Source organism: Phyllostomus hastatus, unplaced genomic scaffold (genome assembly GCF_019186645.2).
Source record: "Phyllostomus hastatus isolate PE091 unplaced genomic scaffold, TTU_PhHast_1.1 phas_contig_150, whole genome shotgun sequence".
NCBI classification, from domain to species: Eukaryota; Metazoa; Chordata; class Mammalia; order Chiroptera; family Phyllostomidae; genus Phyllostomus; species Phyllostomus hastatus.
The window spans coordinates 27,033,613-27,060,586 of record NW_025333611.1 but is presented as its reverse complement, the minus strand read 5'-3'; the positions used below and the strand labels follow the sequence as shown (position 1 = coordinate 27,060,586).

The following is a 26,974-nucleotide window of genomic DNA, read 5'->3' as shown; positions in this document are numbered from 1 at the left end:
TGCCTCTATATCTAATCTATCACCACATCCAATATAGTGTACCTTGATCATTTTAATTACTGCATTTCTCATTGAGGCCAATCTCATCACTTGCCTGCATTTCCTGCAACAATGTCTAATCAATTTCTTGTCTCTAGTCTTACTTCTTTCCAATTTATTCTCAATTATGAAATACGATGATCTTTTGAAAAATAAAAACATGTTCATGCCATTTTTCTGTTTAAAACCCTTTAATACTCTTACATTTCCACTGATGTCGAGTCCAAATGCCTTGGCATGGCTCACAGAATATCTGCTTATCTTTCCAATCTCAACTCTCAAAATTTATCTCCTTTTGCTGTAGGGCTCAACCATACCAATGCTATGTCAGTTCTTCCAAAACACTTCTTTCATTTTGGATATCATGTTTTTAGTTTTCCTGGAAATGAAAGTTAGTTTTACTTCACATGGAATTTTTGTTTAGATTACTCATACTTGTCTTTCTTGTATCAATTTAGAATATCCTTTTTCCATAAAAGTCTTTCCTGGTACTTCCAAATTCTGGTTGGATAACCCTCATTTTTGCTCTTATAGTAGCATAAACATTTTCCATCATGGCATTTGGTATGCTCCATTTTAAATGCGGGATCACTTTTCTTCCTCCATCCTTCAGGACAGAAGCTATGTCTGTCTGTTCACCACTCTATTCTTAACACTTATCACCATGCCTACCACAAAGTGTATGCTCAGTAAATATCTGCTGAACAAATTACTGAATGGATGAATAAAATATATAGAATTATGCCTTTGGAAGACCTGGGTCTGCAAAATGGAAACCAGTTCCACAACTAAACTAGGGTCTAGTTTGGTCAACTTTTTTTAATGTTCAGAAACTGAATACATCTTACTTCTCTCACTACTGTTGAGTATTTACTTTCTACTGTTGCCAGATAAGCCTCCTATGGAACATACCTGAATAAATGGTACCATTTACCCAGCCAGAAATGTCAGCCTCCCCCAAACAATAATTTGCATATACCAAGTTCATTTCCCGGTGCATGACCTTATTGTCTTAGAGTATTTGCTGATAGCCAGAGACAACTGAGACCTCCAGTGTCTCTGGGAACCTCTTGCTCACTAAGTCCATTACATAAAAGAGTCATCTTAACTATGTTTAGTTGTTTTATATAATGTCCCCATAAATTATTTGAAGCCAAGAGAGCATAACTCATTTGAGTTTGGGGCTGTATCTTAAATATGCTTTTTATATCCAGCACAGTTTTGGTTTATTGTGTTAAAGAATGAATAGCAGCAGCATCACATATCACAAAGGATGCAACTCAGAAAGAAAATATGAATATACAGGAAAATACACTTTAAATCTATCAATAAACACACAAGGTAAATTAATATTTTGTCTCAACTTTACCAGATTTGTTTAAAGTCTGAGGATCTGCAGAGTCGCGTGGTGGCGCTGCAGGATAAGACAGGGTAATTTCTGTTACAGCAGAAGCTCTGGCTTCCGTTGACCAGTGGAACTGAGAGCGCGGAAGAAACAGGGAGGGGAAAGAGGCTTTCAAAAGCAAGCTAGGCAGCCAAAACACCCTCGCGATAGGATTATAAATCTATAGAGTACCAAAGGTTTGGACTGATAGAGAGGAGCATCTCCCAGAGCTGTTTGAGGTTGAGTTTCTGCAGAAAGGCATTCACCTAAGGAGCCATGGAGCTGGGACGCCCTCAGCATATAAGGCAAGTGCTGCTTTTCTTTGTTTTCCTGGGAGGGTCTGCAGCGTGTTCAGAGACCTTGTGCTATTCTGTGGCAGAGGAAACGGAGATGGGCTCCTTTATAGCCAACGTGGTGAAAGACCTCAGTGATGAGGGTGTGGTGGAAGACCTTGCTGCGCGGGGAGCCAGAGTCATCTTTGATGATTATAAACCATACTTATGGCTGGACCAGCAGACTGGCAACTTGCTCTTAAATGAGCAGTTGGACAGGGAGACACTTTGTGACCTCACCGAGCCATGTATATTACATTTCCAGGTATTATTTGAAAATCCTTTGCAATTTTTTCGGGCTGAGCTTTGGGTCAAAGACATCAATGATCACACTCCCACGTTCCTAGATAAAGATATACTTCTGAAAATCTCAGAAGGTACTGCTCCAGGAACCTCATTCCAAATGGAGAGTGCTCAGGATTTGGATGTAGGAAAGAATGCTGTCCAAAACTACACATTAAGTCCGAATCCTCATTTCCACCTTAAATTACAAGACAGTGAGGGGGGCAGAAAATATCCAGAGCTTGTGTTGGACCAATCCCTGGATCGAGAAAAGGAGCCTGAGCTTAGATTAATGCTAACAGCCTGGGATGGAGGGTCTCCGCCCAGGTCCGGAACTGCGGTGGTTCGTATTTTGGTTTTAGATATCAATGACAATGCCCCGGAGTTTGAGAGGCCTGTCTATGAGGTTCAGGTACCAGAAAACAGCCCTCTGGACGCTTTAGTCATCAAGGTGTCTGCCACAGATTTAGATGCAGGAATAAATGGAGAACTATCTTATTCATTTTCCCACATCTCCAGAGACATACGGAAAACATTTGACATCCATCCAATTTCTGGCGAAGTCCATTTAAAAGCGCTTCTGGATTTTGAGTTAATTCAGTCTTATACAATAAATATTCAGGCCGTAGACGGTGGGAGCCTCTCGGGAAAATCAGCAATTTTAGTTCACGTTGTAGACGTGAATGACAACCCACCTGAAATAGTCATAACATCTCTCACCAGCCCCATACCAGAAAATGCGTCACCTGAAATGGTGGTCGCTGTTTTTAGCTTACGAGATCAAGACTCTGGAGATAACGGGAAGATGGTTTGCTCAATTGAAGACAATCTCCCCTTTCTCTTGAAGCCCACTTTCAAGAATTTCTACACCCTGGTAACAGAGCGGCCACTGGACCGAGAAACCAGTACCAAGTACAACATCACAATCACAGTCACAGACCTGGGGACTCCCAGACTGAAAACCCAGCACAACATAACCATACTGGTCTCCGACGTCAATGACAACGCCCCAACCTTCACCCAAACTTCCTACACCCTCTTCATCCGCGAGAACAACAGCCCTGCCCTGCACATGGGCAGCGTCAGCGCCACAGACAGAGACGCAGGCGCCAACGCCCAGGTCACCTACTCGCTGCTGCAGCCCCAGGAGCCCAGCCTGCCCCTGGACTCGCTGGTGTCCATCAGTGCCGACAATGGCCACCTCTTCGCCCTGAGGGCGCTAGATTTCGAGGCCCTGCAGGTATTCGAGTTCCTGGTGGGCGCCACAGACCACGGGTCCCCGGCACTGAGCAGCCAGGCGCTGGTGCGCGTGCAGGTGCTGGACGCCAATGACAATGCGCCCTTCGTGCTGTACCCGCTGCAGAACGGCTCTGCGCCCTGCACTGAGCTGGTGCCCAGGGCGGCCGAGCCTGGCTACCTGGTGAGCAAGGTGGTGGCGGTGGACAGCGACTCGGGCCAGAACGCCTGGCTGTCTTACCAGCTGCTCAAGGCCACAGAGCCCGGGCTGTTCAGCGTGTGGGCGCACAATGGCGAGGTGCGCACCGCGAGGCTGCTGAGTGAGCGCGACGCGGCCAAGCACAGGCTGCTGCTGCTGGTCAAGGACAATGGCGAGCCGCCTCTGTCAGCCAGTGTCACGCTGCACGTGCTGCTGGTGGATGGCTTCTCTCAGCCTTACCTGCCTCTGCCCGAAGTGGCGGCCGCCGCGGCCCAGACTGACCCGCTCACGGTCTACCTGGTCATCGCGCTGGCGTCGGTGTCGTCGCTCTTCCTGTTCTCGGTGCTGGCGTTCATCGCGGTGCGGCTGTGCAGGAGGAGCAGGGCCAGCTTGGTGGGTGGCTGCTCGGTGCCTGAGGCCCACTTTCCGGGCCACCTGGTGGACGTCACCGGTACTGGGACCCTGTCCCAGAGCTACCAGTATGAGGTGTGTCTGACCGGAGGCTCTGGGACCAGTGAATTTAAGTTCCTTAAACCCATTATTCCCAACCTCCCACCTCAAAATCCTGAAATGGAGGAAAGCCACGCCTTTCTGAATGGCTTTGGGTTCAATTAGGGATTTCATTATTATGTAAAACTTTGAGAATGAGTGCTACTTCTTTGTAAATTTATTCATCTTAATGTAAAATTCTTTCTTTTGGGAAACTTCACTAGTAGCTCAGAAATTTCAATGTCTACATCCTGCTATTCTTTATGTTAACTGTGAAAAATCCGAGGGAGCTAAATTTTGTTTAGTTTTTTTTTTCTCAAATAATTTATTTAAATACAGGGTGAAGCACAAGTAGGTTTACAGTTGTTTGTATGGAAAATAATACAATGATTAATAAATATTAATATGAGAATAAACTGTGTTTGTGTACTCACAACTGCAAACCTACATTTGCCCACCCTCTAGTTAGCATTTTCCCTTCAAGCTTAATTGCACACTCTGCTCAGTCATCTTCTGTGAGTGTTCTGGGCTCTAGATGTTCTCTCTAAAACAGTTTTTATATGTTTAGCATTATTGTTTTAAAGAAAAATGCATGATCTGAATAAAAACATAATTGCTTTCTCATCTGATTAGGTTGATTTTTAATGTATCTTTTAAAGATTTTAAAAAATATAATCTTTCCATTCTCTTCTGTCAAGTATCTCAGATAATTTTTTACCCATTTAGGTATTCTCTGCAGAAATATTTTGTGAACTGTGTGTACTACTGGTAAGTGGTGCTGTATTAAAATAAATTCTGATCTTGTTTGAGTTAAGGGATATATCCAGCCACACTTCTTTACTGAGAGCTTCCCAGTATGACCCAAGGGAGAGAATTACTATCAAGATGTTTGTTCTATTTTTCTTTACTTCTTCTGACCACTTTTGAATGGTCCAGTGATAGATTCCTGATTAAAGCAGAAGTAGTCACATTCTCCAAGCCCATAAATTGGCAATGGAGATGTAGTTCATCTATTTTTTTCTTGATTGCTTGTAAATGGGAAATAAATGTGGGCCGAGGCAACCATGTTTATTCCTTTTTGGACTGGCAGCACAGAATCTCATGCAGAGATGGGGAAAGAAGGAAGGAAAGGAAAGATAAAGGTGGGAAGGAATAAGGGGATGAAGGAAGCAGAACAATAGAGACTGAGATGCCTACTTGGTTCTAGACCTATCAGCTTCTGCCTGAGTCCCCAATGTCTAATTGTCCTTGACTTCTACAATAAGACTGCAGTTTCCTAATAATAAAACTTTTATTTACCCCATATTGGTGTTGGGGGGGAGGCAATACTGGAACCAAAAGAAACAAGAAAGATACATGCAGTCTTGAGTACTCAGTTAGATCACGTACCAGCAAACCCAAGTCTCTTGTCACATGCTTGTATTATTAACCGATGAAAAAATAAAAAACATACAAGCTTAGAGATAACTAATTTATATTAGAGAATTTTGTTACAAAATTTAATTTCATAAATAACTTATGAGGTCTTCCAACAGAAAATATGCTACAAAAAATTAACAGGTTTCCTTCTATTATTTTATGTGCTCCAGGACCAGTTTTCAAAGGTAACACTAACACTGTTATTGTTTAGGGGTCTATACCCATACCATCTTTAGTATCTATTTCTTTTAAAAATTATTTACTGTGAACAGAATTATTTTATTATTTAATGTAAAATCTTCAGTATCTACAATGTATAGATTACTATAAGGGTTGAATCATGATTTCATTAAGAGTAATAAGTATTTGATTGACACATACTCCATTATTAAAAAGCCTCATGAAAAAATTTTAAGCTTCCTGCTGAGCTTGCAAGCTTGAAAATTTTCTCCTTAGTAAAGAAAAATAAGGAGGAATTTTTTATGGGAAGTGACAGATGAAAATAAAAAACTAATTTTGATTCATCTGTTCATTGATGTAGATACCAGCTTCTATTGATTAATGTTTTTAATGCATGAACATTAAGGGCACATTTTATTGCATATTAATTTCATAATAAGTGTTTGGATCCATGACCAAGGTCTATAAAGACAATTATCAAGTATAACTATAACCAGCATGTTCTTATATTTTGAGGGTTTACTTAACTAAATGTCTTTTACTACATAGAGGAAAACATTCTAAAATAGAATGTCAATTTGAATAATTTGTACCTTAATAGAATGAAACCAATACTTAACACAATGTTTACACTTGGCCCAACCTGTTTTCTCAATTAGCCAGGAAATTGGAGTGCCAAAATATGTGATAATGTCTATTGTTTAAACAATATTAAAGTATTGTCTGGAGTTTGATGCAATTGGTCCTTGCCCACAAGATATTTTTTCCATCCTTAGGAGTAAAAGGACTTCAGTTCCATGCTAGAGTGACAGGGTCTTATGCTATCCACAGAAGCAATGTGAGTTGCTTGCTAAACATAAATTGTGATCTGTGGTACTTGGGAACAAGTTTAATCTGCTCTTTCAGATGAACCTAACTTATTTTCTTCTGCACTTTAATTTTTACAGTAACTTCAGCCCTTTCTCTTATGGCCTTGACTTTCCTACTTTTCAAGATCTCAGTGACTTTTGGTAATAGATGTAGATGCTCTTCACAGATTGTTTTAGGTAATGTAGCAGTCAATACAACAACACTTACAGAGATATGGAGACAGCCTCCTTAGACAATATTTACAAATAAGTTATCCCCAATTCCTTGAACTATCTATTTTGTTTGCATAGTGAAACAGTTCTAGCTTGTGTGTCACCTAAATTTATACTCCTGAAGTATGTAAATGAATTTTTTCATTCACAGTGCTGGCAAAGTGTTGAATTTTATTTCTTTAGGAATAGACTGATAGATACACATCTTTTTCCACTCAAACCCTAAGAGTACAGACTATACAATATTATAGACATTATATTGTAAACTCCAGGAAAACAAGGAGGTATTAGTATTCCCAGCACTTAGTATACTGCCTGACATATAAAATGAAATCAATGTTTTGTTGAATAAACAAATAAATAATATAGTTAGCTTTGCTCTTGTATCATTTCCAAAGTGGCTGGCACCGTGTCCACATTCACAACCTCACAGGAAAATAGACGTTATCATTGTATTTATAAATCACCCTATGTATAATCCGTGGTGGTTGCTTTGTGTGTGTGCAAAAATCTAAACAAGTATGTTGTGTAGCATTTCCAGCAAACTAGGTTTTAAGTACAACACATGGTGGCGCTGTAAGCTAAGGCTGTGAAAAACAGACCCGCGGAGGGCTCCTGTTCCGGCAGTCGTAACACAGACCTAGGCTGAGAGAAGAGGATTCTTCACGGAATTGTCTTGCAGTAAGGATCGATTCCCAGGACCAGCTGCCTACAGACCCAACAGGCATCCGGCCCTAAAGGCTTCAGGGGCTGGAAAAATGGAGGCTGAAGAGGAGCGCTTTCCCACACTAAGGCAAGTCCTGCTTCTCTTTGTTTTGCTGGCTCAGACTTGCGCGGAACGGGAAGCTTATAGTGTCGCAGAAGAAACAGAGAGTGGTTCTTTTGTGGCTAATCTAGCAAAGGACATAGGGTTAGAGGTAAGAGAGCTGTCTCGGAGGAGGGCTCGAGTCATTTTTAACAACAACAAAAAACACTTTCAGCTGAACCTTCAGACGGGAGATTTACAAGTGAATGAGAAACTGGATCGGGAAGAACTGTGTGGCCCCACTGAGCCGTGTGAGCTGCAATTCCAGGTGCTACTGGAAGAACCTTTGGAAGTATATAAGTTTAAGCTTTTGGTCAGTGACATAAATGACAACCCACCTGTGTTCCCAGAAGCAGAAATGATTTTAAAAATCATGGAAAATACTCTTCCAGGGGCGGTGTTTCCCCTGAAAAATGCACAAGATTTGGATGTAGGCATCAATAACGTTCAAAACTATACCATCTTCCCCAACTCCCATTTCCATGTTCTTACCAGAAATGGCAGTGAGGGCAGAAAGTACCCGGTGCTGGTTCTGGACAAGGCTCTAGATCGAGAGGAGCAGCCTGAGCTGAGGCTAACTCTCCTGGCCGCAGACGGCGGAGCTCCGCCCAAATCTGGCACCGCCCGGGTCCTCATTGATGTTTTGGATGTCAATGACAACGCCCCCGAGTTTGCGCAGCCACTCTATCGTGCGCAAATCCTGGAAAACAGTCCTCTGGGGTCCCTTGTTGTCACCGTTTCTGCTAGAGATTTAGACACGGGAATAAATGGTGAAGTGTTCTACTCGTTTTTTTACGGTGATGAAGAGATTACTAGGACATTTGCACTTAATGAACTCACAGGAGAAATGAAAATAATTAGGAAACTAGACTTTGAAAAAATTGTGTCATATGAGGTGGATATTAAGGCGTCTGATGGGGCAGGTCTTTCTGGAAAATGCACTGTCATAATACAGGTGGTGGATATAAACGACAACACCCCAGCACTGACGGTGGCTTCACTTACAAGCTCTATCCCAGAAAACTCCCCAGAAACCATGATAGCTCTTTTCAGTGTTCGAGACCCAGACTCTGGGGAAAATGGCAGGACGGTTTGTTCTATCCAGGAAGGTGTTCCTTTCATGCTGAAACCTTCCGTTGAGAATTTCTACAAGCTGGTATCAGAGGGACCTCTGGACAGAGAGCGCCAGGCGGAGTACAACATCACCATCACCGTCACAGACATGGGGACTCCCAGGCTGAAGACCCAGCACAACATAACCGTGCTGGTCTCCGACGTCAACGACAACGCCCCGGCCTTCACCCAAACCTCCTACACCCTCTTCATCCCAGAGAACAACAGCCCCGCCCTGCACATGGGCAGCGTCAGCGCCACAGACAGAGACGCGGGCGCCAACGCCCAGGTCACCTACTCGCTGCTGCAGCCCCAGGACCCCAGCCTGCCCCTGGACTCGCTGGTGTCCATCAACGCCGACAACGGACACCTCTTCGCCCTGAGGGCGCTGGATTTCGAGGCCCTGCAGGCATTCGAGTTCCTGGTGGGCGCCACAGACCGCGGGTCCCCGGCGCTGAGCAGCCAGGCGCTGGTGCGCGTGCAGGTGCTGGACGCCAACGACAATGCGCCCTTCGTGCTGTACCCGCTGCAGAACGGCTCTGCGCCCTGCACCGAGCTGGTGCCCAGGGCGGCCGAACCTGGCTACCTGGTGAGCAAGGTGGTGGCGGTGGACAGCGACTCGGGCCAGAACGCCTGGCTGTCTTACCAGCTGCTCAAGGCCACAGAGCCCGGGCTGTTCAGCGTGTGGGCGCACAACGGCGAGGTGCGCACCGCGAGGCTACTGAGCGAGCGCGACGCGGCCAAGCACAGGCTGCTGCTGCTGGTCAAGGACAATGGCGAGCCGCCTCTGTCAGCCAGCGTCACGCTGCACGTGCTGCTGGTGGATGGCTTCTCACAGCCCTACCTGCCGCTCCCCGAAGCGGCGGCCGAGGTGGCCCAGACCGACCTGCTCACGGTCTACCTGGTCATCGCGTTGGCGTCGGTGTCGTCGCTCTTCCTGTTCTCGGTGCTGGCGTTCGTCGCCGTGCGACTGTGCAGGAGGAGCAGGGCCGGCTTGGTGGGCGGCTGCTCGGTGCCTGAGGCCCACTTTCCGGGCCACCTGGTGGACGTCAGCGGTACTGGGACCCTGTCCCAGAGCTACCAGTATGAGGTGTGCCTGAAGGGAGGATCAGGGACCAGCGAGTTCACGTTCCTGAAGTCTGTTGCCTCTAACCATCCAGGATCTGTGAATGGTGTGGAGGAAAACTCACATTTTGTAAATGGTTTTGGATTCAATTAGGGATTTGTGAATTTTTCAGAGCATTCAAGATGAAGGTTAGTTCTTTCTAAATATACTAGGTCTTTATTACCTTTTGGGGGGTCCATATAAAATTTGACTTCATTTTTATAGTTAAGAGATTAGAAACTTTTAGTACATACTCATATTTACCCTCTCTTTACCATTTCTATTTTGATTAGGGCAAAGAACTTTCAACTTCATTACTAAAATGCTGTGGATATTTGTTCAATTTATCAACTTTTCATCATCAACCACTATTGATTTGAAGATAACTCTAGCACCATTCTCTGTTTGAATGTTGTCTAGAAACATTTTTAAAATTTTAGTTGTGGTTTCTTAGCAGATGAGCATGATACAAATATAGTGAGTATTACTGTATCTTCAGTTTAATATATTATGCCTTCCTGTCTTAAATTTTTAAATGGAGAAATGTCTACAAAAATTGCATGTTTTTTCCACAGTGATATTAAATAGAAAAAACTACATTCTGCCATGCTTGAAATGTTTTCACCTCTTTCTATCAACCTTTCATGTATGATACTTATGAGTATTATTTTTAATTGCATTTATTGGTGTAACATTGGTTAATAAGATTATATAATTTTGAAGTGTACATTTCTGTGATACATGATCTATATATTGCATTGTGTGCCCACCACCCAAAGTCAAATCATCTCCAGTCACCATATTGCAAGAGTATTAGAATATTTGCAAATGTTTAAATAATAGATTCCACCACATCTCTTCCTGGAAACTTCTCTCTTCAGTTGATGTCTGCTGTTGCAGCCATGTTTATTTGAATAAATCACCTTTTTTGGTGATTTCAATCAGAAAAGGTAGTAGACGTTACTGATTCACGCTCTGCCAATCTGATTCTCTCTGTTTAAAAAGTAGCTTTAGACACCAGATATAAAATGATCTCTTTGTTAGGAACTTAATAAGAAAATGGTATCATGTTGGCTAAATACATGGAAAGAAGTATAGAAAATCAATTCACTTAGAGACAAGAAGGAAGAAGATACATTTTTTAGTTTCTCCCAAGTGTGCTTTCTCCCTTGGGTTTTTGAAAGCAAATGCTCTGTTAATAAATTTTCCTCTAATTAAGATAATTAGGTGGGTTTTTTCACTTTTCAAAAGCATGTATAGATATTCTTGTATGGCATGAAACTTACTATTAATTTGACATTTAAAAATTTCAGTTGTCAGTAAATTTAACAATATTTAGGTCAAAAGGTGGTGGAGTTCTGGCTGGTGTGACTCAGTGGATTGAGCACTGGCCTGTGGACTCAAAGGTTGCTGGTTTGATTCCCAGTCAGGGCACATGCCTGGATTTCCAGCCAGGTCCCCAGTTGGGGATGTGTGAAAGGCAACTGATCCATTCATTCTCTTGCACATTGTTTACCTCCCTCTCTTTCCCCCTCCTCCTTCTCTCTAAAAATAAATAAAATATTTTTAAAATAGAAGGTGGTAGAATAGTAGTAGTCTATAAGGGACAAACACAAGCTTTTGTCAGGCTACATAATTTTAATGGATATTTCCAAATTGTATAGTTTATGAAGTATTTATCAGAGAGTCTTAGAAAATTCTATATAAGAAATAGTTTTTAATATCATTAGTGTCATAATAGCATTAGTGTAAAATAACACATTTTAAAGAAATGTATGCCTTATTTGTAAAATCATTATAACCTGCTTGTGATGTTCTTTCTTTTTCATAATGTATCCTTTTATTTAGGGGGAGCCAGGGTATTTTGCCATTCAAGGAAAACCATTTTAGGTTATCCTGAATTATTTAAAATTATTATTCAGAAAAAGCATAGAAAATAGCTACTTAGAACATGGTGTCTCATATGATGAACTAAGATCTCAGCAAAAAAAGTAGGCTTTTATGTTAGAAGGAGAATTCATCTGTCAAAAATTTTACATTAGTTGTGATTTATCCATTGATCTATTCAACAAATATTCATTGAGCATCTACCATGTGCCAGGGACTAGCTGTTTAGGGACATAAAAGAGAACAAAACAAAGTACTGGATCTCAAAGATGACACAGAGAAGAAATAATCATGTGTGTATATGCTATGTCTGATGGTGATCAATGCTAAAAAGAGGAAGCTGGCTGAGAGCTACAGAAATGCCCTCATATGCATTTTCCCGTAGCTTGAAAGTCATCAAATCATAACTCTCTAACTATGTAGAAATGATATGTAAACTGCAATTAACTAGTAGCTTTTTCCTTGAAATTATTTAACCAATGAGAGCCACAATTCCAGCACATAGGCTGCCTAAAATTTGAAAGACAATCTAGAGAAATTCGTCCTTTTTATTGTACTGAGAGAATTTCAAGAAATCACATAGGTATACACTGTTATTTTTACAAAAGGACTGATCACCACTAAGTCTTCTTTCATCTCTTAGTTCTACTCAGAGCACCCCACCCAGACTACAGGTTCTAGAAGACAGAAACCATGTCTGGAGTTTTTACTAATGTATTTCATAATCGACACATAGATATCAATAATACATCGTTGATGAAGGAATAACTAATTTTAATTACATGGTTTTCTGATTACATTATATTCCCAAGACATTTCCTAACTCACAATAGATTATTGGTATTACTGGATAGGTAGATTGCTGGGATTACTTGATTATTACAGATACACAGAGAATACAATTGTAGGAGTTCTTTTAGAAAGCAACGCATGGTGGCGCTGCAGGCTAAGGCGTAGGAGAAAAACAAAACAAAACAAAAAAACCCCAGGAAATTCAACTGACTCTACCTCAGATCTCTAGCGGAGGAGAGAAGCCTGTAAACGGAGCTGAGGACCTTGAGTCTCCAGATAATGCAACCCACCGACATTTCCGGACAGATTACCGACAGGGACATTCATCACTGTCTCAGTGCCTTTGCTCCCTAACGTAGAGCTGGGCCCGGTTCCTGGAAAGGTGCTTGTGGAATAAAGATGGAGGCCGGAGGGGAGTGCTTTCCTAAACAAAGGCAAGTCCTGATTCTCTTTCTTTTGGTGGAAGTGGCTCTGGCTGGCTGGGAATCCCGTCGCTATTACGTGGTGGAGGAAACCGAGAGCGGCACGTTTGTGACCAATCTGGCCAAGGACTTGGGGCTAGGAGAGGGAGAGCTAGCTGCGCGGGGAGCCCGGGTGGTTACTAAGGATAACGAACCCCAATTGCAGCTTGATCTGCAGACTGGGAACTTGATATTAAATGAGAAACTGGACCGGGAGGAGATGTGTGGCCCCACCGATCCATGTGTAATGCATTTCCAAGTGTTACTGAAAAAACCTTTGGGAGTATTTAGAGCTGAGCTACTGGTGAGAGACATAAATGATCATTCTCCTGAGTTTCCTGAAAGAGAAATGACGCTGAAAATCCCAGAGGCTAGCCCTCCTGGGGCCGTGTTTCCTCTGAAAAAAGCCCAGGACTTCGACGTGGGCAAGAACAACATCCAAAACTACAGCATCAGCCCCAACTCCCATTTTCATGTTTCCATCCGCAACCGTGGAGATGGCAGGAAATACCCAGAGCTGGTGCTGGACAAAGAGCTGGATCGTGAGGAGCAGGCTGAGCTCAGACTAACTCTCACAGCGCAGGACGGCGGTTCTCCACCGCGGTCCGGCACCGCCCAGGTCCACATCTTGGTCTTGGACGTCAATGACAATGCCCCGGAGTTTGCTCAGATGCTCTACCAAGTGCAGGTTCCAGAGAACAGCCCTGTAGGGTCCCTAGTTGTCAAGGTTTCTGCTAGAGATTTAGACACTGGGACAAATGGAGAGATATCATACTCCCTTTCATATAGTTCTCAGGAGATAAGCAAAACTTTTGAAGTAAACAGCCTTTCTGGAGAAGTTCGACTAATCAAAACACTAGATTTTGAGACAATATCCTCATATGAGCTGGATATAGATGCTTCTGATGGCGGGGGACTTTCTGGAAAATGTTCAGTCTCCATTGAGGTGGTGGATGTTAATGATAATTACCCAGACCTAACTATTTCATCACTTACCAGCCCCATTCCTGAAAATTCCCCAGAGACAGAAGTGGCCCTGTTTCATATTGGAGACCTGGACTCCGGGAACAACGGAAGGATGACTTGCTCCATCCCAGATGATCTCCCCTTCCTCCTCAAACCAACCGAAGAGAATTTCTACACACTAGTTACAAATGGGGCTCTGGACAGAGAGACCAAAGCTGAGTATAATGTCACTATTACAGTTATGGACATGGGCACACCCAGGCTGAAAACAGAGCATGACATAACGATACTGGTCTCTGATGTTAACGACAACGCCCCAGCCTTCACCCAAACCTCCTACACTCTCTTCATCCCCGAGAACAACAGCCCCGCCATGCACATAGGCAGTGTCAGAGCCACAGACAGAGACGCGGGCGCCAACGCCCAGGTCACCTACTCGCTGCTGCAGCCCCAGGACCCCAGCCTGCCCCTGGACTCGCTGGTGTCCATCAACGCCGACAACGGCCACCTCTTCGCCCTGAGGGCGCTGGATTTCGAGGCCCTGCAGGCTTTCGAGTTCTTGGTGGGTGCCACAGACCGCGGGTCCCCGGCACTGAGCAGTCAGGCGCTGGTGCGCGTGCAGGTGCTGGACGCCAACGACAATGCGCCCTTCGTGCTGTACCCGCTGCAGAACGGCTCTGCGCCCTGCACCGAGCTGGTGCCCAGGGCGGCTGAGCCTGGCTACCTGGTGAGCAAGGTGGTGGCGGTGGACAGCGACTCGGGCCAGAACGCCTGGCTGTCTTACCAGCTGCTCAAGGCCACAGAGCCCGGGCTGTTCAGCGTGTGGGCGCACAACGGGGAGGTGCGCACCGCGAGGCTGCTGAGCGAGCGCGACGCGGCCAAGCACAGGCTGCTGCTGCTGGTTAAGGACAATGGCGAGCCGCCTCTATCGGCCAGTGTCACGCTACACGTGCTGCTGGTGGATGGCTTCTCACAGCCCTACCTGCCGCTGCCCGAGGTGGCAGCCGAGGTGGCCCAGACCGACCTGCTCACGGTCTACCTGGTCGTGGCGTTGGCGTCGGTGTCGTCGCTCTTCCTGTTCTCGGTGCTGGCGTTCATCGCGGTGCGGCTGTGCAAGAGGAGCAGGGCCGGCTTGGTGGGCGGCTGCTCGGTGCCTGAGGCCCACTTTCCGGGCCACCTGGTGGACGTCACCGGTACTGGGACCCTGTCCCAGAGCTACCAGTATGAGGTGTGTCTGACGGGAGACTCTGAGAGTAATGAGTTCAAATTCTTAAAGCCTATCTTCCCCAATATTCTAGGCCAGGACATTGGGAGGAAGTCAGAGGGAAATCCAACATTCCATAACAGTTTAGGAATCTGAGACTTCCCCACTTGCAACATTAGTGTTGTCTCCTTTTCCTTTTCTTTCAAATCCATTAGTAGCCTTCAATTTTACTTGTTTTTTTCTTTTCTTCATTATTTTCCTTAGAAAGTTGTTCTTTGTTTTATTGTCTTATATTTTCCAGTTATTGTATTATTAGTAAAAGTATCAAAAATGTCATATTTCTGACTAAATTTTTAGCACTAATGGGTAATAATGAAAGTTAACCTTTCAAAAAACCATAATTCTAATTTTAAAATTATTCACCTATTACTATATGACACTACATATAAATATCTGAGTCCCTTCTATCATACTTCATTTTTAAATTATCAGAGTTTTTTGTGGGTTTTTTAGTTTTTATTATTTACACCACTATGATTTGTTTTACAATCCATTTTCTGTTCAGGGCAGAATTAGTTTGTATTCACCCATGTTCAGTTTCTTTTGAGCTCTGCTTGCATTTTTGTTTTATCAATAGGCAGTCATTATAATTTTATGCTGTTTATAAAAATTACACTTGTAATTATTAGAGTTTCACTGTAAAATACATACTATCGCATGAAAATATATCTTTGTTATCTATTTTATTTTATTCAACTTATTGGGGTGACATTGGTTAATAAAATTATGTAGGTATCAGGTATACATTTCTACAATACAACATTTATATATTATATTGTGTGTTTACCATCCTGAGTCAAGGCTCCTTCCTTCCTTTTCTAATGTTGAAAAACTCCTGAGTTCTTCCTCATGTTTAACTGAAGCTATAATCCTGATAAGAGTTCTGTGCAGTTTATTGGTACCCAGATTGACTGTGTTTAACTTGTTTCTATAAACTCTAAAGGTCAATAGACTCTAGGGTCAGGTAATGCATTGCCTGAAATTGTGTCTTGCTATTGGAGAGAAATTATGGGCCTAGAGGAGCTTTGGATGGTACAGCAGGCCAGTATCTATTTACTTGCCCTGGGCCATGATATTATTCTGGTTGATATGGAATCTGAAAAAATGCATTAATATTAATTAAAGAAAATGTATTAAAGATATGTTAATGGGAGTGATGAATGATCTGAAGAAATAATCAGCTCCATTGTCAAGACTCCTCTACCTCCAGGAGCCTCTTACCTTTGTAGATACTTTATAGAATGGTGTGGTGGGCAGATTAATGGCCCCCTTAAGATGTTCTCATCTTATTCCCCAGAACCTGTGAATATTTTATGTTATATTGCAAAAGGGGTGTCAGGTTCAGATGGAATTAAGGTTGCTAATCACCTAACCTTAAAATAGGGAAAATATCCTAAATGATCTGGGTGGGCCTGATTCAGCCAGTTGAAAGGATTTAAAAGCATAGCTGAGTCTTCCCCTGAGATTAAAAAAAGAGAAGAAGAAAGGAAATTATGACCATGGACAGCAGCTGCAGCTTGTGCCCAGAGTTGCAGCCTGCCCTTTTTAATTGCCTGCTTTTTCTATTTTGGACTTACCTAGTCAGCTCTCACAATTGAGTAAATCACTTTTGTGCAACAAATCTCTTAATATGTATCTCCTGCTGGTCCTGTTTCTCTGGTTGAACCCTGACTGATATGGAGTCGGCACCTGGAAGTGGAGCGCTGCTGTAATGAATAACTGAAAATGTAGAAGTTGCTTTGGAATTAGGCAGTGAGCAGAGGCTGGAAAATTTTTAAAGAGCATGATCAAAAAAAGCTTGGATTTGTTTGGACAGACTATTAGTTTAAATATGGATGTGAACAACTCTGATAGCAAAGATTCTGAAGAAAGTAAGGAGTATGGTGGGGAAAACTTATACTGCTTTACAGAAATGAGGAAAATGATATTGGAAGCTGGAGGAAAGGAAATTCTTGTTATGTAGTGGCAGAAAACTTATGAATTGTGTCCTTCAGTGGAAATGTGCAAAGAAGGACTTGTGAACAATGAACTAGGATATTTTGAGAGAAGGTTTCCAGGCTAGGGCTGAAGTTGCAGCCTGGTTTCTTCTTGCTGCTTTTAGCAAAAAGTGAGAGGATGAGATAGTGTGAGGGAAGGATTTGTAAGCAAAAAGGAACCAGAATTTAATGATTTGGGGAATTTATGGCCTATTTAAATTGTGAAACATGCTAAAACGAGGAGATTCATGATCAGGAAAGCATGTTCTGGTCAGAAAACCAGGGGTGTTATGTGGTAAAGGGGAATTAAGGTTGATACCAGCTGGCCTTTAAATAAGGAGATTGCTCTAGATTACCCAGGTGGTTCCAGCATAATCACAAGAACCCTTAAGAAGAAGTGGAAGTAGGAAGCAGAAGAGTTGGTATCAGAGTGAAATCACGTGAAAAGGACTGAACCAGCCACTACTGACTTTGAAGATGGAAGGGAGCTACAAGTGAAGGAATTCAGGTAGCATCTAGAAGCTAGCAAGGGCAAGAAAATTTTATTTTTACTTAGAGCCTCAAGAAAGGAGTGCAGCCTTACCTTAACTTGAGCATAGTTAAACTGGTAAGTCCTGCAGACTGGGAATAGAAGAGTACTTGCATGACTATGATTGCAAGCAAATTGTTTATGTTTTTCTTCCAGGTGGCATGCAGCAGTGTGAAAAATATTGTATATTAAGAAAATTCAATTTACTACTACACTATTGAGAATTTTTGCATTTATGTTTATGAGACATATATGTATATATATGTAATTTTTCTTGTTATTCCCTTGATAGATTTTAGTTTCAGAGTTGTACTGGTCTCAAAATGAGTTGGCAATTGTGTCCTCCTTTTCTCCTTGAGGAAAGACTTTATATAAAATATCCAGAACTGTAAGATAATAAATATATGTTTTTAAGCCACTAAGTTCATGGTAATTTATTACAGCTGCAATAGGAAATGAATGCATGTGTCTACAAAAAAAAATCCATTTCCAACCCCACTTGTCTTTTCCTAGGCCAAAATATTCATGTTCCCATAATTCCCTGCAAGACAGTACATCATTTAACTCCATTATTGCTAACAATTTAAAAATATCATTGAAGGATTGGGCTTAAAGGAAATATATTTGAAAGGTCTAGTCTGGGGTGGCATGTGCCTAAGGTCTTTTCCCATTTCCTTTTTTCTTAACTGGCATGGGTATTGAGGAGGAAGCCTTGAGCTGAAGTAGTCGACCTGCAGCCATAAGATGAGTACTATAAAACAAAGGTCTGTATGCTGAGTACGATAAGATGGAAAGTCGCTTAGTTTCTTACAGCATTGTTAAGCTGCTGCAACAACTGCATACTACTTTCTCCCAGACTGCATAATATAAACAAACCCCTATGTGACTAACAACTCTAATTGGGGTTTCTGTTGATCACAGACAAGTGCATTCCAAACCGACACATCTCTCTTCCTCACGTGTAAGCTTCACTTGCAAGCTTCACTTGCATAGTTGTCTGACTAGGTCTCAGGTTGCCTATTAAAGATGTTTGAGATGTTTGTCAGAAAAGTAGTTTTGCTTTCCCTTAGGTATTAACTAAGCACAGTATTCTGAGCTACTGTGGCTGAGTGTTTATCTTCATGCAGTTTGGCTAATACAAACATCTACAGGTAATTGAACTTTCAAAGAAATATTCCTGGATGGTAGCAACCCAAAACACTCAGTTTTTGAGAATAGAACAAGATGAGCTGATAAATGCCAGTCAAACATTTAGAACTGTGTTAGTGGTATCCTACAAGATGGCTACAGTGTTTATCCAGCAATCCAGAACACTGGTTTCCCTCTCAGACAGGTAAATAGCAGGGCCCAAAATTTTACTTAGTAAAATGAATTGACTAAGTATGAGTCTTAAAAATTTCATAAGCATATCAGTAATCTACATGCTTTGGTAGAACCTGCCTGGAGGGAGGAGCAGAAATACCTAGCAACCTTTTCAATATAAGGAGGTACATGTTCTGAAACAGGCCCAGCGACCACAATGTGTCCATCAGTATCCACTACTCCTTTTGCAACTCACTTTAAAAATATTTTATTGGTAAAGTGTAGAATTTAAAGGCATCTCCAAAGGATTAATACTTACATCTTTCATGGATTGATCTGGAATACCTTGAAAAGAGCATTACTTTGTTTATCAGCATAATCATGAAAAACTCAATAGGACTCTATCATTATTTATGAATGGTCATGCCTCAAACAATTTTTGAACTTTACGGCTACACCCAGTGTTTGTGTGTGTTTGTGTACATTTGTGCATTTGAGCATGTGTGCATGTGCATGTGTGTGTCTAGGGAAGTAGCATTAGTAGGTGGTGGGGATGATTTTATATATATATATCAGAGAAGTGTTACTTTTCTATATTTTTCTTATATTGTAAAGCTATTTTCCTTTAATGTTGGCATAAATGTTGGAAAATTGGCATTAGTAACATATTCTACAAGAGGTCATATTAGCAAACTAAAAGGAGTTCTTCTTGCAAATGTAACATCGCAGCATTATTTGATTTAGAGTTTTGTAGCCTTCTTGACCTTGAAGGAGCAGCCTAGCAGAGAGAGAGAGAGGTACAACATAGATATGGTTTCTTATCCCCCAATGAAGTTGGGAAACAATAAGTTTGACATCAGGATGTGACAAGACTGGGATTAGGGTGAGGACAAGTTGTGTAAGTGTAAGACTGAATCCTGTCTTTATTTAAACACTGAAATTTTGTTCATCATGAATTTTTCATTAAGTTTGATATTTTGGAATATTGGATTAAACAGTGTCTGTCTTTACTACCAAGTTTTGGGGTGACCCATTGATTTTGCTTCTGAGATATTTGCCTTGTCCCAGTCCTGGTCCTGTTGGTTGTTTCCATTTTTTTGAACAACAATTTAAAAAAAAGAATGAAATCCAACTTCTAAATTCAAATGAACATCACAGCAGTGGTGATGGTGGTCACAACTGGAATCTGAACACTGGATGTGAATGAAGTTCCTCTCCACTCTGAATATGGGATAGCAGCAGCAGCAGTGGAAGAATACAAAGATATCCAAGCAGATCTGATGAACTGAATTCCTGCAGACTGGGAATGGAAGAGCACCTGTATAACTGTTATTGCAAGCAAATTGTTTATATGTTTTTCTTCCAGGTGGCATGCAGCAGTGTGAAAAATATTATATATTAGGAAAAGTTAATTTGCTACTACACTGTTGAGAATTTTTGCATTTATGTTTTTGAGATATATATGTGTATATATGTAATTTTTCTTGTTATGCCCTTGATAGATTTTAGTTTCAGAGTTATACTGGTCTCAAAATGAGTTGGCAATTGTTCCCTCCTTTTCTCTTTGAGGAAAGACTTTATTTAAGATATTTATTAGTTCTCCTTTATGTATTTGATAGAATATATCACAGAAGCCTTCTATGGCTAACTTTTTTTGTGGGAAGAGCTTTCAATTGCAAACTTAATGTCTTAGGTATACTGTAATTCCAGCTTTTTATCCCCTCTTATGTAGTTGGTGACTCCTGTTAAGTAATTTGCCCATTTTATCTACAGTGTTAAAGTTACTGGCTTGAAGTTATTGATTATATTTCTTTATCATATTTTCTGTATGTTTATATGATGCCCTTCTTTCATTCTGGATATTGGAAAAATATGTATTCTCTCCTTTTATTTTTATCAATATTGTTGTGAGTGTATCAATTTTATTAATCTTTTTTTAAAAAACCTCATTTTTGTTATTTTCCTATTGACTTCTGTTTTATTTCCTTGTCTTCCACTCTTATGTTTTCATTTCTTTTTTTATACCTAGTTTGGTTTTAGTTTTCCTTTTGTAGTTTCTCTGAAAGTTTAGATTTTTGACTCTGTGCCTTTCTTTTCTAATATAGATTAAATATATAAAATATAAATTAAAGCTATACACTTTTTTCTATATATTACTTAAGCTGCATTTCATGAATTCTGATATCATGGTTTTACTACCATTTAGCTTGAATTTATCTGTAATTTCTTTCATGATTTCTTCTTTGACCCACTGGGTAACTAGAGGTGTGTTGTTTAATTTCCAAATATCCAGGGATATCACTTTTATATCCAGAATAATTGTTTTGGTTTGAGAACATAGTCTATATCATTTAAACCCTTTGAAATTATTGAGTTTTGTTGTTTTGTTGTTGTTGTCTAACATACAGATTATCTTGGTGAGTTTCCTTGTGTATTTGAAATAAATGTATGTAGTGTTCTATAAATATTGATTAAACCAAGTTGCTTGATAATAATGTTTAAATCTTCTTTATTCTTACCATTATCCTACTTGTTCTATCAACTACTGAAATAAAAATGTTAAATTCTTCAACTATGATTGTGGTTTTATTTCTTTTATTTCTAGAATTTAAAAAAAACCCATGTTATTGAAGTTCTATTATTAGATATGCACATATATAGGATTATTTTATCTTCTTGATGAATTAACACTAATCATTATGAAACATCCCTTTCAATCTCTAATAATTCTTTAAATCTCAGATTAATAGTCACCTCATATTTGTTACACTTAGAGTTTGTATGACATCATTTTTTTATCCTTTTAATTTCATCCTCTTTTAAAAAAAGATTTTATTTATTTTTAGAGAGAGGGGAAGGGAGGGAGAGAGGGAGAGAGACATCAACGTATGGTTGCCTCTCAAGTGGCCCCCACTGGGGACCTGGCTGGCAACCCAGGCATGTGCCCTGCCTGGGAATTGAACCAGCGACCCTTTGGTTCACAGCCTGTGCTCAGTCTACTGAGTTACACCAGCCAGGGCTTCATCCTCTCTTTTTTTAGTAACTTAAAAAAAAAATACTCACCTGAGGATATGTTGATTGATTTTAGAGAAAGAGGAAGGGAGAAAGAAACACTGATGTGAGGGAGACACATCTATCAGTTGCCTCCCAGTATGTACTCCAACCATTGATCAAACCTGCAACCTAAGCAAATTCCCTGACCAGGAACTGAACCCACACGCTTTTTGTGCATGGGATGATGCTCCAACAAACTGAGACACCAGCTAGGGCATTTTCATTCTCTCTTTATAATTAAGAACATATTTTGTAAACTATGTAGAGTTGGATCTTGTTTTTTTTTTAAATCCACTCATCACACCTTTTAATTGGATATTTATTTCATGTATATTTAATATAATTATTTATACAATTGTGTCTGTTGCATTTTTATTTATACTCTGTTTTTATTCCTTTGTTTCTCATTTTCTTTCTTCTTTTGGCTTACTTGTGTATTTTTTGGTATTCCATTTTATATCCTAAATTGACTTTTACCTATACTATTCTGGGTTTATTACCTCTAAGGATAAGAATATATAGCCTTTACCTATAACAATCTACCTGAAGTAGTATTATAGTACTTCACGTACAATGTAAAAAAAACCCTACCTATTATGTAATCCTCATCTTTTTCAGTCATGACACAAAAAATTATTGTAAGACACCTGAGAGATTTAAGAATTCATATGGTGGAGAACCTCAATGAATATAACCAAATTAGAAAATATTTCAGAAAGAACTTACTATCTACTGTGTGTAAGATATTCTATACTGGAGAGAAATATAATGAGGGTAATCAGTGTGGAAAAGCCTTCAGTCAGGTTCCAAATTTAATTGTGCACAAGAGAACTCATACTGAAGAGAAATTGTACAAATTCATTGGATGAAAAAAAACCCTTCATTAATTATTCACTTATTAAGACTCAAATGGAACCACACACTGGACACAAATCATAATGTAAGGGATGCCAAGAACAGTTTAGCTGTTCTTTGTATCTTGGGACTCATGAAAATTTGCACTGGAGAAAAATATTATGGATATACATATGTAGTAAAGTCTTTATTCATTTTTATCTTTTGCTTTACATGCAAGAACTCATGTTATACTTATATTCATATAATGTAAAAAATATGAAGAAATTTTCCATTTGCTTCCATCCCTCAGAAATGCAATAATTCTTACTGGAGAGAAATTCAATGCATATAAAAAGTGTGGGAGAATCAGCTGTTCCACACTCTTTTAGGGCATATGTGAGAACTTACATCAAAAATATACCATACCACATGACTATAAAAGAATGTGAAAAAACCTTTATTTCTTACATATTCCTTACTGTACATCTAAGAACTCACAATCCAGAGACATCAAATATAAGGAATGTGGGTAAACTTTCACTTATTCCCCAAAGCTTACTCTAAAATGGGAAAACATAACAGAAAGAAGCTCCATGTATGTAAGGAATATGGGAAAGTCTACAGTTTCCTCTCTTCCTTTATTCCCCAAAGCTTACTCTAAAATGGGAAAACATAACAGAAAGAAGCTCCATGTATGTAAGGAATATGGGAAAGTCTATAGTTTCCTCTCTTCCTTTAATAGCCACATGAGCACAACTGGAGACAAACATTTCTTCCATTCTTCAGATTTCACTGTACATGTGATAGTGCACATTGGTGAGAAACACTGTGAATGTATGAAATGCCCTCAGCTATCATCATGCTTGAGGAAACATGACAACTCATACTAGAGAGGATTCTATTAATATTTGGAGTTTAGGAAAGTCTTAACATACACTGATTTTTTTCAAAGCAATGTGAATAGTCACATTGGAGAAAACCCATGTAAGAAATGTGGGAAAGTATAATTGCTACTACATTAGTGAAAATGTGAGAACCCATACTGTATAGAAGCCATAGGAATCTCAAGAATGTGGGGAAGCCTTCAAGTCTTTCTCATTTCTCTGTCAGCAAATGAGAACTCATACTGGAAGATAGAAATGTAAAGAATATGGAATATCTTTTAGTTTTCCCTCATCCTTCAGAGACTTGTGAAAACTCACATTAGAGAGAACCCCAATAAATGTAATCAAAGTGGGAATGCCTTCAGGTGCACTTTTTCTCTTATTATGCATGAGGAAATTCATACTGGAGGAGGAATCTTTAAAATACTGTAAATATGGAATTACTTATCAGTGTCTCATCTTTGAAGTGATTCTTAGGTCATAATTTATAGTTTCCATTTCTTAATATAAACCTCTGCAGTGATAATTATTGTTCCCAGCACCCTTTCATTTCTATCACACAACTTTTGATATGTATTTTGTCAAAAGTGATGTAGCCCTGGCTGGTGTAAGCTCAGTGGATTGAGCGGCAGCCCATGAACCTGAGGGTTGCTGGTTTGATTCCTGGCCAGGGCTTATGCCTGGGTTGTGGGCCAGATCCCAGGGGTGGGGGCATGTGAGAAGCAACCACACACTGATGTTTCTCTCCCTTTCTCCTTCTCTTCTCCTCTCTCTAAAAACAAGTAAATAAAATCTTTTTAAAAAAAGTAGTTGAGGTAAATAAAAATGTGAAAGTTACCAAAAAAGGGTGGTTCCTTCAGTAGGTAATTTAATCTTTTGTACTTTGCTCCTCCTTCACATTGAACATAACACTTTAGGTTGCAAGAGAGACCTTGTGACCATGAGTACAAAATATAATGGTAATGATGGTCATGCTGGATTATGTTATATGAGATTTAGAACTACATTTTTCCAGAATTATCTTTGCTTTATGGTTATATTTTAGAACTGGACAAAAGAGAAGCCTGAATGAGTTTGGAATGCAGAAATTAAGAAGCCCTTAATCTCAAAGGTATATGGAAGTAGCAGATTGACAAACAGATTCAGAACTGTTCATACATTCCAAACATCAGCTCTAGGCCAATCACCAAGCACTTTAACTTTTCATCAGAGGTGGCATCTTCCACAAACATCTCTGTGAGCTTACTCTCCATGGTCCCACCTTGGTGGCTAGGCATGCACAGCTGTTTGAATTTCCTTGCAAACCCTAACCTGCCCATTCATACTGCTGTTTCAGGTTATAATGATTAGTGACTTTCTCCAGTCCTCTGATGCCCTCTTTCCCACATTTGTGAAAGGTCTACCTTCTATAGTGAACACATACTTCTCAGAATACTTCTAATGACTATTTTTTCTGAGTTACACAATGTTGCAGCAAAAAACAAATGAACAAGCAAGTGAGGTACTTTGTTCCCCTATTGCATTGTTAAGTGGTTACTGCTGAGTCCTTTCTCCATCACCTCCATTCCACAGGTATTAATCCTGAAGAATCTAGCAAACACCTTCCACTCTAACTGTGTCTTAGAGCTTGCTTCCTAGAGATCTCAATGTAATAACAAAGCTTCTAGTTTGCCATTGGACCATGGTAGAGACTAAACCCCTGACTATGGGACACTAAATGAACATGTGATCTGAGGTGCCTTTAATTTACTAGATGTTACCTTGATTCATCAAACCAGAAAATTGGTTTCATGTATATCGGCACTCCTTGTTCAAGTGGAAGTAGTAATACATGATCATACATGAGCAGGTCTGAACAGCAAAAATATGTCTCATGAGTGGATGGTTTACTCTGACAATGTACCTACTGCTCCTACATTACCACCACTCTTTCAGTGCACATCTATGGTCTCATTGGGAGTTTCCTGTGATCATATTAATAAAGAGGGAAAATCTGGGTCTTATTTAAAAATATTTCCACACAGAAATCTGGCACAAGCCATAGAGGACTGCTAGAGTATTAGCTCCTACAGAACCGACTTAAAAGAGTTCTCTTCCTGCTAAGAAAGAACTTCAAGCAGTGCATCTGACTGTTCACTTTTCCTGAAAAGAAAGATGGAGAAAGGTATGGATTTGCATTTGTATTCATTTTCTAGGGCTGCCATAACAAAGTACTGCAACAGGGTGGCTTAAATAATAGAAGTTTGTCTTCTTACAGTTTGGGGGGGCTACAGGTCTGCTATCAAGGTGCTAGCAGGGTTGGTTCCTTGTGAAGGCTGGGAGAATCTATTTCAGGCCTCTTTCCTTGGCTTTCAGGTGACCATCTTCTCCCTGTGTCTCTTCACATAATCTTCCCTCTATGTATGTCTGTCTCTGTGTCCAAATTTCCCCTTCAATGAGGACATAGCCATATTGGATTAGTGCCCTCATGTTGGACTAATGACCTCAATTTAACTTGACTACCTCTGTTAAGATCCTTTCTTCAAATAAGGTTACATTCTGAGGTACTGCATTTAAGATGCCAATATAACTTTTTCAGGGAGGACACAATTCAACCTATTACACTGTTTATGTGTGAGCAGTGGCTAATGGTTTGGCCAGAATGTCACGGAATAAAAAGAAATAAGATTATGCCCTGGCTGGTGTGGCTCAGTGGATTGAGCACCGGACTGTGAACCAAAGGGTTGTGGGTTCAATTTCTAGTCAGGGCACATGCCTGGGTTGCAGACCAGGTCCCCAGCTGGGGGGTACATGAGAGGCAACTACACATTGTTTCTCTCCCTCTCTTTCTCCCTCCTTTCCCCTGTCAAATAAACAAACAAACAAATAAATAAATGAAATCTTTTAAAAAGAAATAAGGTTAGAACATTGGTAACAAGAAAGTTTGAGTATCTTCTCTTGCTCTGAGCCTCTTTTGGGGTGTTAATATAATGTTGGATTTCTCTTATCCTATAATCCCTTCAGTCCTTTACCCATAGCAATTTTTTTCTTCTTTCCATTTAATTGTAAACATTTCTACCTTTGGAAGGGACATCAGGTTCAGTCACTCTGCTGGTTTAGATTGAAGGCAGCAATACCAGTCTAGCGAGTGTCTCCCTGTTACAGAACTAGTGGGCTATCCTTACCACCAGGCAATGTAGCTGCACTGTTAATCCCAATTTTGCTAGATGGAGTGAAAACACATCCTACCCAATAAGGCCCTTAAGAATTCTAACAAAAGATTAAAAACATCAGTACACTTTCTGCTTAGGAATCATCCCTGCTTTCAGCCCTAGAGTTGCAGCCCTGTTCCTCCAATTATTGTGTCAGATAGAAAGA

The 26,974-nt window shown here is 40.5% G+C and overlaps 3 protein-coding genes across 3 annotated transcripts; all 3 read left to right on the top strand.

Moving 5' to 3' along the window:
* Window positions 1-1,538: 1,538 nt before the first annotated feature.
* On the top strand, window positions 1,539-4,582 carry LOC123812351 (putative protocadherin beta-18). Its single transcript, XM_045828971.1, has one exon. It carries the CDS (start codon window positions 1,700-1,702, stop codon window positions 4,085-4,087), a length of 2,388 nt encoding a protein of 795 aa, XP_045684927.1. The 5' UTR covers window positions 1,539-1,699; the 3' UTR covers window positions 4,088-4,582.
* Window positions 4,583-7,302: 2,720 nt separating this feature from the next.
* LOC123813210 (protocadherin beta-3-like) lies at window positions 7,303-10,009 on the top strand. The gene has a single exon (XM_045830198.1). It carries the CDS (start codon window positions 7,401-7,403, stop codon window positions 9,777-9,779), a length of 2,379 nt encoding a protein of 792 aa, XP_045686154.1. The 5' UTR covers window positions 7,303-7,400; the 3' UTR covers window positions 9,780-10,009.
* A 2,564-nt stretch (window positions 10,010-12,573) lies between these two features.
* Window positions 12,574-18,815, top strand: PCDHB15 (protocadherin beta 15). The gene has a single exon (XM_045826658.1). The coding sequence runs from the start codon at window positions 12,744-12,746 to the stop codon at window positions 15,129-15,131; it is 2,388 nt and encodes a 795-aa protein (XP_045682614.1). The 5' UTR covers window positions 12,574-12,743; the 3' UTR covers window positions 15,132-18,815.
* The last annotated feature ends 8,159 nt before the right edge of the window (window positions 18,816-26,974 follow it).